We start from the raw sequence: 12228 nt of genomic DNA on the forward strand, positions 1-12228 counted from the left end.
ATTGATCTTAAGAGCAGAAGTATATGTTTTGGTGTATGAACTCTAGTAGTTTTAAATGCAAGTCTCTTAGTCGAAAGTATTTTTTAGTCGATCTCTTTCTTTTAGAGTTTGTAATCATTTTTATAAACAATCCTAGTCAAATTCTATGTTAGATACTTTCATATCATGAAATATGAAAATATTTTCATTTTATCTAAAAGTTTTTCTTTTTTAGTCCGGAGGCTGGAGAAAAACATGATCAGAGGCCGGAAGCCGGGTACTAGCAGAGGTCGCTATCTGCATATATGCACATTTTTATTTGACATAAATTTTCTCAATATATACATAGCAACAATATTTACATGTAATTATTATCTGAAATTAAATAGAAATTATCTATACATGGTTATTTTGTAATTTTAGTTGATAATATATGCTCCATTTGCTAGAAAGTTAATTACTCAGGAACACCTTAAACCATTCAAACTACTTCGATTTTCAAGAAAAAAAACTATTTCTTCGCTATCAAGTTGATTATATGTGCATAACATATGTAAAAAATTATCTAATGCTAAATCATCAAGTTGATTATATGCACATTTTTATTTGACATAAATTTTCTCAATATATACATAGCAACAATATTTACATGTAATTATTATCTGAAATTAAATAGAAATTATCTATACATGGTTATTTTGTAATTTTAGTTGATAATATATGCTCCATTTGCTAGAAAGTTAATTATTCAGGAACACCTTAAACCATTCAAACTACTTCGATTTTCAAGAAAAAGAAACTATTTCTTCGCTATCAAGTTGATTATATGCGTATAACATATGTAAAAAATTATCTAATGCTAAATCATCATGCAAAGTACACTAAATTCTTTATAAAACATATAGTAGAAATTGCATTGTTAGACTATAGTCATGCAAAACACTTTCTAAAGTCCATTTATCTAAACAGTCCGAAAACAATAAAATTGGCCTGATCTTTTATGATCCATATCATATTTGTATTTGATAATTAGTTTCTTTAGCTTCCACGTTGCATCAACAAAATATGCAGTTACAACCATATCACTAACTTGCACATGCTTTTCACTAATGCAACAACGTTGCAGTTTCTACAGAATCTCGAAACATATGTGTTTGATTTCATCTTTCGAAAAAGTTGAAAAACAAGACGTCAACGCTGCTTGGTGTGGGCTAGGCTAGATATTGGAGTCAAGGCGCGGGCGTGCAGTGTGGTTACTGATGGTAGGGTCGGCTTTTAGGGTTACAGGTGGTTCCTTAAAATCACTTGGAGAGAGGATGGCGATTGGAGGAGGCAGAACAGTCGTATCTTCAGATCTGGTGTCCGGTTGATTCTGGCTGCTTCTAAGGGTCTGAGACTGGACGGTGTCGGGGTGGGTCTGTCATTTTACTCTTGGCGTCTAGGGTAAGACGCGACCTTTCGTCTGCATCGTGAGTGCCCTGGATATCCGACTACTCAGGGACGAGCTTAGCTGATGGCGTTTTCGTGTGTCAACTGCCTTGGTATTTGGTTTCGTGGAGGTGCTCAACGCTTCGTCTATGGCATCCTCGAAGCCCCTCTCTCTCATTTGTCTCCTCTTCCGATGATTGTTCTGATACAGCTTCTCTGTCGACATGTTCACATGTTCGTATGCTGTTTGCTCTGCTTCTTATTCGTTTAATGGTATCACTTTTAGGCATTTTAAAGTTCATCGCTTGCGGTTCTCGTAACTGACGTTTAGGCAAGGATTGCGGAGGCTCGTCTCTTCTTCCTTTGGGACCCTTAACGGCTAAACAGCATATCCCAGTGCCTTGACAGCCACTTGGTTTGTTCATGGTAATGTTGTAGCTAACACTTTTGCAGGTCTTGAGCATTCTCGGTTCATCTCGCGGCCATCTACTCAAGCCCGACTTTTGCTTCTCCGCTTTTGTCATCGGGGCTCCTATGGTCTCTATGTCTCGAGTTTTTAGCGTTGTAGGAGACAATATAACGGTTGGAGCGATTTTCTTTGGTGTTGTGCTTCTTCCATTCTTTTACTGTGTTTGAGCGTTTAACCGGTAGAGAAGATTATAAGCATTGAGGATTTCACTAGGATCTCCCTACTCCGGAGACAACATGGAAAATTCTGGCATCCGAAGCAATGAAGAGAACTTCACTTTCCATGATCATTGTTGAAGGTTAAGAATAGAAATCGGTTTCTAGGTATTTTAAAATCAGACCGGTGGGTTGTGCCGGATTTAGTGGGTGGGCGAAACTGGTCCTGTAATACATTGACTTGAGTTATTTTGTTTGAATCGTGCTCGTAAACAGATCTAAAATTCCCTTTCGGTTTGAATTGATATATTTTTATTAAAAAAAGATTCAATCTCTAATCATACAAGTAGATTATAGAATATACACGTTTTCCGCCTAATTAAATGAAAATAATATTTGAATTTTATATCATCTTAACATAATTATATTTTAGTGACAAGATCCCTAATTATATTTTAGTGACAAGATCCCATCTCTACATGCTTGGTGAATGTATGGCAAATGGGTAAACTTTCCACAAACAAAATAAATAATCGTGAAGGAAGGCTGCCTGCTCCCAAGCCTCTTTGAAAAGAATAAAGTAAAAGCTGCTCGCTCCCTTTCAGTTAGTTGACATCGAATCTGATTCTCACACCACCACCTTCTTACTTTAATTACTTATCATAATCACTTTCTTACACGTTATAATTTTTAGTTTAATAAAACGTTTTTTAACTAATCTGAATCCTTTATCGATATCATACTACATACAAGTACAACACTGACTTTACTTTGTAATGATAGAATCCATAAAATGCGTATTAAGTGTTATAGTTTATAAGAGTGTACATGCTAACGTAGTATTTAAAGGTCGACCTTGCAAGGAAGAAGTATCTAACACTAAGTTTGATCATTGACTATAGTGATGGTGGGAGTTAGGAGTTTCTAAGCTAGCATAGTTCTAATAAGTCCTTTTTTTTGTCACTGTTCTAATAAGTCCTAAGAATACTGGAGAGAACAAAAGGGATATATGCTTTGAAGTTCTAGTCAACTAAGTCAAGTCTGACCTTGCTAATAAGTGGTATTATATTTCTCTTTCTCTATTTTTTTTTTTGCATCCATCATTGGAGATGGTCTTGAAACCCTTAGTAGTTCTCCAAATGCGTTCACGCTCAGAATCCCTAAACGTGATCTAAGCAACCCAATCAATATAAAACTAATGTTCTCACTAGTGCCAAAAAAAATATGAATATAAATTATATGGAACAAATTAGAAAGAGTAAATATAGAGAAATAATGGAACTAGTAATTAATTGTTACAATGGATGGTAACAAAACAAACATAAAAAAATAATAGAACAATTATTTCGTTGTCCAATTTGATAGGAAATATTTTTGTATTCTATATTTTTAAATATATGACAAAGTCATCTCAAACTTAGTTTTGAAATGAATGTGTCTTGTTCCTTTGCCATTATCCACCAATTGTATATTTAATGGGCATGGCTACAGATGAATATATATCCTGCAAATTATAATCACATCAAGTTCTTTTGAGAAAGTGATTATGAAAATAGTTTCGGACAGATGTAGCTATATAATTGATAAATGATGTTAAACCTTCAAAACTAATATGGAACTAGATTTTGGACCCGCGCGCCCGCGCGGGTGTATGTTTGGAAATATGAAATGATAATAAAAATTTAATGGTTTTCATATTTGTTGAATTTTTAGATTGGTGTTTTTTGTTCGGTTTGTTGAGTATTTGATTAAAAAGTATGATTTTATATAAATATCCATTTTTTAGAATGAAAATATTATTGTGTGTTTTTTTTTTTAAATTCAAATTTATTATAACTTGTGTATGTAAGGTTATGTATTCTAAACTTTTAATTACAGGATTTTTAAAATTTAAGAAGTAATGGAAATTTACCAAATTTTTCTTTTTTTGAAAATATTATTGTGTGTATTTTTTTAAATTATAATTTAGTATAACTTGTATATGTAAGCTTAAATATTCAAAGTGTAGACCATGTGAGTCAAAAAGAAAGTCCAAACAAAATAATAATAGGCCATATTTTTTTAATGGTGAAACTAAATGATTAAACTACTGTGTTTTGATGGCAGTGGTATATAGTGGTAATATTTGTGTAAAACTAAGGGGACAAAGTTAAATGTACTTGAGTATTAATATTTTAGATGCGATATATGATCGATCTAGAACGTAGTCATGCTGAATTAGTAATAGAAACTTTCCACTACTTCTCAAGAGAATGTTTTGACCAAAAAAAGAAGCCCCTAAGAAATTAACTGAAGCATAGCCGTCTCAAACTTTTCAGAGACCCTGTTCAAAAAAGAAAATAAGATTTTTTTTTAATAATCTGAAATAATTTTTTTTTCAAAAAAAAATCTGAAATAATTTTTTTTTACAAAATACCATTATATTATAAAATAAATACATTAATTTAATTATTTATAATCTAAATAACACCAATTTTCTTGTTATTAATGCAAAATCATTGAACTTGATTAATTAGCATTTTTCAATGTAAAATCATCGATCAAATCATCAAATTTGATCATTTTCTAATTTTTTCAAATTTTTCTTACATTTGTTATATCTATAATCAGAAATCATAATCTACAGATATAATAGAGTAACAAAATATGGATAGTAAGCTATATACTCTTGATTGGATAAGTCACTATTTTTTCTTGTCAACAGAAGCTGTATTTTTTTCGTGTTTGCTATTTTTAATTAAAAAATGGTGAAGAAAATATATTTTGTTCTTTGTATCTATAATCACTAATTGATAATTGTTTTCTAAACATAATCAATTAGTATATTAATTTTTTATACTACCATTGAATAGTCTAACAAACATCAACAACTATTTATTACTTTCCAAAATATATAATTGATATAAATACTAATTACTTCCTAATTTATTGTCTTTTTAGTTGGTTATATAAACAAAATAAAAAATTGTAATTTACATTTATTGGTTATAAATACGAAAACTAAATTAAAATATAGTCATTCTGATTTTTTATAAAAATATGATTTTAAATTTATAACTATTAGTAAAACAAAAAGAAATTATGGACCCTCTAAAATTTTGGACCCTGTTCGACCGCTCCACTTGCACGTGCTAAAAGACGTATGCCCAAACAAAACATTAGATAATTCATTAAATTTCTCATTGCAGCGCTAGCTAAATCCTAAAGCAAAACATGTATATACTTCCATATTTAAAGAGAAAATGTTTCGTATAATTGTGAAATATTGATTCTCTATGTTTTGTCACAATTATTATTTTTCGAATAAACTGCTAAAAATTTCTGGGTTAAGTACTATAAGATCTTAAAATGAATAAAAATAAGAAAAAGAAAAATATGAAGTAGGATAAGAGCATGTAAATGAGTGGGCATATGAAAGGGTTTGCATGTAACGCGACATGCATATGCGCCATTTCCAGTCTCTTGCTGAAAAGGATGTTTAGCATTTATATACGAAAAAAAAAAGACAGATTATTAAAGAGATGAGAAGAATTCGTGTCAAAGTAAAAGAAAAATTAAAGAGATGAGGAAAAATCTTGTCAAAATAAAACAAAAACTAAAGAGATGATAAGAAGATTGATAGATGAAAGCAAGAAAAAGATGGGATAAAATTTAGACAAATTGCAAGATCTCTATTTCTTTGAAAATAAAAATAAAAGTTCAGCCATATGAAAGAAGTTGTAAATGACATGTTTTATCTTTCTCTTTTCATGCTTCTTTTTCCTTTCTTTCTCTCTTTTAATATACAGACAAGTTAACATCCATACTAAGATTCAGTCATTCCTGTTTAATAAGATTGTTTTATATATTGAAAATTTAAACGGCAATAAGGGATAAGGCTACTCTTGCCCCCACTAAGATACCGTAAGTAAGCTTTCATGATTACGCATCTATATCATAGTGAACATGAGTTGTACGTGCAGCATTAACCAAAAGTGATAATTGTTTTTTGTAACTGACTAAAAGGGATAATTGCGACAAACTTACCAGAAATCGATAGTTTGACAATGGTCTATCTATGTTGTTTTATTGGCCTAGACTGGAATACGAGGTGTTCATCAAATTTGAATCACATCCATAGTAAGACCTTGTAAATCATTTCAATATATATACCGTATACGCGCGTGTGGTTATTATTCGACGGAGGGAGCCTTATTGGCGAAGAAACGTCCCCCCACTTTTTTTTTTTGATCAACAACGTCCCCCCACTTAAACCCTAAAAAGGGAATCAAAACAAAATAATATTTGTATATTATAATATATATACACCACAGACGCATATACATATAATGCATGAGAGTGGGAATTATATATATAAAAAGAAATAAAGCAGAAGAACATGACCCATGTTTAAGAAAGCATTATGTTCTGCTTTATCTTTATGCTCCTTCTCTATCATCCTCTTATCTTTAAACTTCTGTCTTCTCTCTTTCCCTTTTGGTTATGAGCTCTCCTCACAATCTCTCTTTAGCCTTTGGTTCCCTTCTTTCGTTTTTATTGTGATTCTCCCACCATTTTTGTTCTTTTGAGTTTTAAAGATCCATCAAACTTTATTAAAGAAAGCAGAACAAAGAGATAAAAGGGAAGAAGAACAATGGTTTTCTCATCCGTCTCAAGCTTTTTAGATCCACCAATTAATTGGCCACAGGTTCTTTGATCTTCCATTACCTAATCTTCTCTTTACTTTCTTCTTTTTGTGTGATTTTTAGCACTCGTAAGTTCTCCATTAACTGATTGTTTTGATTCTTATATTAATAATTTTTGATTCATTTTGTAAAAGACATATTCCTATTCTCATCTTTCTTCATCTTTAGTCTCTTCTTTTTATCAAAGTTCCAAAACATATCATGGTATTTCTTTCCTTATAATCCCGCCTATATATAAGACCAAATACATACTATAAGTTTCTCGTTCATTTTTTTTAAAGAAATAACAAAATATTGAATATGAACTTTCGGGTACTTGTTTCTTATATTGTGTGTTTGAGTTAATTTTTTTTCTTTCATATGTTTGCAGTCTGCGAATTCGAATAATCATCCTAATCATCCTCACCAGCTCCATCTACAAGAAACTGGAAATTTAGTTAGTGGCCATCAACACTCTCACCAGTTCCCACCAAACCCTAACCCTAACCACAACCATGCTGACACCACAGCGGCCGCCACAGGTGATCCTGCCGGCCTCAGCGGATCAGCTAGTGAGAGAGCGAGGCTAGCTAAGAACTCTCATCCGCCTGAGGGACCCCTAAACTGCCCTCGATGTAACTCAGCCAACACCAAGTTCTGTTACTTCAACAACTACAACCTCACACAGCCACGCCACTTCTGCAAGGCTTGCCGCCGCTACTGGACACACGGCGGCGCTTTGAGGAACGTCCCTGTTGGTGGTGGCTGCCGGAGAAACAAGAAGGCTAAAACCGGAAATTCAAAGTCCGCCTCCTCGCAGACCAAGCAGTCAGCGTCTATGGTCAACGCTCCAAGTCCTACAAATATCCAGTTACAAACAAATAGCCAATTACCGTTTTTGCCCACTCTACAGAATCTTACTCAACTCGGTGGTATTGGTTTGAACTTAGCCGCTATTAATGGAAATAGTGTTGGAAACAGTAACACTAGTTCAAGTTTCTTTAATGATTTAGGGTTTTACCATGGAGCTAATACTTCAGGTTCGGTCATGGCTAACAACAACAATGAGAATAACATTATGACTTCTCTGGGATCAGCTAGCCACTTTGCTATGTTAGATCGATCAATGGGATTATACTCTTTCCCTAATGAGGGCAACATGGTATTATCTTCTTCCACAGCTTCTAGGGTTTCTCAAACTGCTCCGGTGAAAAGGGAAGAAACCCATGTGGGTAGTATAAGCCGGCCGGTTTCGGGTTTGACATCTGCGGGCAATCAATCCAACCAATACTGGCCCGGTTTAAGTCTCCCTGGTTCTTCTTCTAACGATCAGCAGCAGCACCTTATGTGAATGTTTCATAGCAGTTGGATCATTCATGAACATCGTCAATTCATGGAGAAACTAAGAGGTATATTAGAATGGGTTTCTTATACAGATTATGGTCGTTGTATGATTATACAATCAGGTGTGACAACGAAGTAATCGTACTGTGTGATTAGAACTTGTTAGATGTGTGAGTGTCTGTCGAGTTTGTGCTTGTTTAATTCGTAATCTTCACTCAAAGTTTATGAAATACTGTAATAACTAACAGATCAGTATGTTATATTTTACCATTTGTTTTAATGTTGAACTATAACTTTTTGGCTATGGTTATGTTTCTAAAGTACTAGAAGCAATATTACTAGGAATTATAACTGCTTAGTTTATAAGAAAATTTTATATAATCAATAGTTTCATTGGACCAATAGGATAAATCATAAAAGTAAAAGGGTGTTAAGACTGACAAATTTAATCATACAATTCCGTGTCTCTCTATTGATAGAATAGTTTTAAAGTTACCAAAAAAGCTTAGATTTCTCACATTTTTAGGAGCTTTTTCTTTTCTTTTTTCTTTGTCAGTCTTTCTTAATAAAGATATGTGAGTATGTAGATGCATGTTACGTACCACGTTAAAATGTTTACTTTTTCCAGTATTTATATTCCGTACACTTGCGAAAATTATTACATCTTTTTTCTTTTGCTGATGAAAACCATTTACCTTTTTTTTCTTAAAGACAACCGTAATTTGACATGTGTGTTGAATCAATCTTTGATTTTTTTTTCCACATACGTATACTTAAAAATGTATATACTCTTTTCAGTTTACAAAAAAAAAAAACTCTTTAGTCAAAAAAATGTATATACTAAATACACCCTTTCTTTTTGTAAAATCAGCTCCATAACCACAACATTTAGGCGACATTTGAACAGTAAGTTCTACTATTGCTTTTATTTTGCCAACTTTGTGAATCTAATCTATTAATTTAGGGTTCTATTTTTATCTACTATTAACAAGTCATAGTAGGACCACTTAAAGAATTAGTCAATATGACATATTTGATTATTTGTATTAACAATAAACCAACTATAAATATATTAACAATAAACCAACCATAAATTTGATTTTTTTAATTATAATAAAATCTGTTGAGAAAGAATCTAACAAAATTTTAGTTTAAAATTTAAATATTTTTTATAAATAACACATTAATATATTTCGAAATTAGTAATATAATATTATTATAAGTAAATTTAACTAAAACTTATTATAAAAAAGAAAATAAAAAATTCTTTATACTAACTTTTTTATAGATTCTATGATATATTCCGTATTATATAAAAATAGAAGTGCTATATGAATTAAATATTAAAAATATATTAAATTGGTAAATTAACAAAAAAAAATTATTTTATTTTTTAAGTTAAATAAATTATTGATCATCATTATAATGGATTAAACTTCGAAAACTATATAATACTTTTATATTAAAATAAATGTATTAACATAAGTTAAAATTTTATATTTACAGCCATACATTATCTTTTTATTTATTTTGAAACTATTAGCAATATATTGCTTAAAAATGTTTATATACAAAAATATAATAGTATATAATAACCTTTAGTTCATATACTATTTAAAAATATGTTATTAGTAAAATATGAAATTTCAGTAATTCATTTAAAATATTAGTGACAAAAATCAAATTTTAATTATAAATTTTATTTTATTTTAATTGTAACAAAATTTGTTGATAAAAGAATTAAAAATATCACCAAAAATTCAAATATTTTATAAAATAATACAGTAATGTAGTACCAAAACAAATTCAAAATTCATGTATTATTCCAAACTCAAATAGTTGTGTAATTTTTCAAAGTTGTCTCGAAAAAATATATTATTTTGAAAATAAATATTCAAACTCAAAATGATAATATTTCAAATTTTACAAAAGACAAAATCATGGATAATAAAGATTAACTTTTTGAAATGTACCTGAAAAAACTAACTATATATGTTGTAAAAATTTAAAGTAACCTAATGTTTTGACGTCTTAATTTAAAAAAAAAATAGAACTTAATATCATAACATCCAAAACAAATATCCTATATAATAAATTTAATAAAATAGTATGATAGATACTACTATGTATAAAGTTTACTAAAACAATAGGATTATATTATTTAAAATAAATAAATCCCGTAAAATACTAAAATGAGATATGTTAAAATATATTTTCTTAAACACAACATGTAAATATAATTATTTTAGTCATATTTATTTTCTATAATATAAATAAATATAATTTAAAAATGTATTATATGCAAAATGTTTAAATTAAAGAAAACAACATAATTTGAATGGGGTTCTCTATTTGAGTATTTCATATTTTTATTTTATTTTACCTAACTCGAAAATATATTAGTAAGTAATAAAAATCAATAACAAAGTAATTTTTTTAAAACCATTATATATTAATAATACTGAATAAGAAATATAAACAATAATATGATATAGTAATACAATATATAACACTAAAATAGAAATTATATATTTAAAACATTTTTAATAATATAAAATATATTTAAAAAAAATAAATATATCCGCACGAACGTGCGGGTTAAAATCTAGTTTTCATATTATAACAGGAAAACTGATCCACCAAATTTTAAGCCAAAAAAAACAGGAAAACTGGTTGTGATGTTTACAAAAAGTTGGTCTATTATGGGTTCATCCGGCAAAAATAAATAAAAACAAGATGAAGCCATGAAGGTAGAGTATGCTTTTGTGGGGTGTTCTAGTCAGTAGTCCTAAGCCACAATTGCATTAAGTTATTGAAAGACTTTTGCTTCTTCCTTCCCAAGATTATATCACTCAGTTGGCGGTCTATGAACTTGGAAATTGTTGCTGGTGCTGATGCTCACCATCGTGTCTGCTATTTCTGTCACCCAAATGGAATATGCTGAGAACAAACGCAAATCAAACTCAAAGAAAACAAATAAACCAAATCGATTGAGATAAATAACCCATTTCTGGTTTATATATTATTATGTAAATGAAAAAATAAATTTATAATCCTTTAGACCCATCCATATTTTCATAGTAGTCTCAAAATTCAATTTTAATTTTTCTATTTAGAAATACATACTTATCTTAAAAAAATAATTTTCTTAATCCTAAAAGTTATATATATGACAAATAAATCTCACCAAAAATCAATTCAGCAACTTTCAACTGAATTCCACACAAAAAGCACATTTTCATATGATTTGTTTCCATCCTTTCTGTTTTAAGAAATATTAGTCTTCATGATCGGATTCAGATTCTTCCAAGTCTTGGATTGTTGCTGTTGATGGTTCTTGTTCGTGGCTATAATCTTTGGTGTTTCTCCTTGTCGTTTGCTTGGTGGTGCAGCTTCATTGCCTGATGGAACAACAAGTTCTATATAGTAACAAAAGTATAATTAACAACTAATTTCAGTTATCTAACATTTTCCCATGAAAACAGAGTATGCTTTGTGGGGTGTTCTAGTCATTCCTAAGCCACAATTGCATTAGGTTATTGAAAGACTTTTGCTTCTTCATCCCCAAAGTTATATCACGCAATTGGCGATCCATGAGCTTGAAAAGTGTTGCTGGTTCTGAGGCTCACCATCATGTGTCTGTTATTTCTGCCAACCAGTGGCGATCCCAGAGATTAATGTTAGTGGGGTCACATATAGATATGACTTTCAAAATATTAAGGAAAAGATGTGTCAATGGGGGTTTGAACCCTGGTTTTTGGGGTGTCAAAGGGTTCGGAGTAACCAAATCTGCTGCAGATTCTTTTGGTATTCTCATACAATTTTATTTATTTGACCATATTTGTGGTGTCAGGTGACCCCACTTGAGCTTTACTGGGTCCGCCTCTGCTGCCAACCCAAATATATTATGTCGAGAACAAACGCAAATCAAACTGAAGAAAGCAAATAAACCAAATCGATTGAGATAAATACCCTTTTCTGGTTTATATATTATTATGTAAATAAAAATAATTTTATAATTCTTTAGACCATCCATATGTATACTAATATTTGAAAAGTAATTTTGCTTATGTTGAGTCATTAGTTTTAATAAAAAAATTTAATTAGACTGATTAGATTTTTGATATATTTAGTAAATAATTATATCGTTCATTGTTTAACTGATTACAAATTAATATTATAAAATTAT

General features: G+C 30.3%; 2 protein-coding genes across 4 annotated transcripts in view; both read left to right on the forward strand.

Annotated features, from left to right (window-relative positions):
- The window catches only part of LOC108831849 (probable serine/threonine-protein kinase PBL10), a 72876-nt gene that overhangs the window by 25594 nt on the left and 35054 nt on the right, over window positions 1-12228 (forward strand). The window lies entirely within an intron of this gene.
- On the forward strand, window positions 6454-8343 carry LOC108849142 (dof zinc finger protein DOF2.2). Of its 3 annotated transcripts, XM_018622655.2 has the most exons (3): window positions 6454-6718; window positions 7087-7627; window positions 7709-8343. In XM_018622655.2, exons 1-3 carry the CDS (start codon window positions 6665-6667, stop codon window positions 8044-8046), a joined length of 933 nt encoding a protein of 310 aa, XP_018478157.1. In that variant the 5' UTR covers window positions 6454-6664; the 3' UTR covers window positions 8047-8343. The 3 variants fall into 3 exon arrangements, with proteins under 3 accessions (XP_018478157.1, XP_018478155.1, XP_018478156.1); XM_018622653.2 differs by having other exon boundaries at window positions 6455-6718; window positions 7087-8343; XM_018622654.2 differs by lacking the exon at window positions 6454-6718 and adding an exon at window positions 6820-6920 and having other exon boundaries at window positions 7087-8343.

This window comes from Raphanus sativus, chromosome 4 (assembly GCF_000801105.2).
Source record: "Raphanus sativus cultivar WK10039 chromosome 4, ASM80110v3, whole genome shotgun sequence".
Classification (NCBI taxonomy): Eukaryota; Viridiplantae; Streptophyta; class Magnoliopsida; order Brassicales; family Brassicaceae; genus Raphanus; species Raphanus sativus.

Excerpts from the sequence above, each read along its gene's own strand:
- LOC108849142 (XM_018622653.2), top strand. The coding sequence starts at position 6,665 with ATGGTTTTCTCATCCGTCTCAAGCTTTTTAGATCCACCAATTAATTGG. Across the intron at positions 6,719-7,086 it reads CACCAATTAATTGGCCACAG|TCTGCGAATTCGAATAATCA; the intron begins GTTCTTTGATCT and ends ATATGTTTGCAG.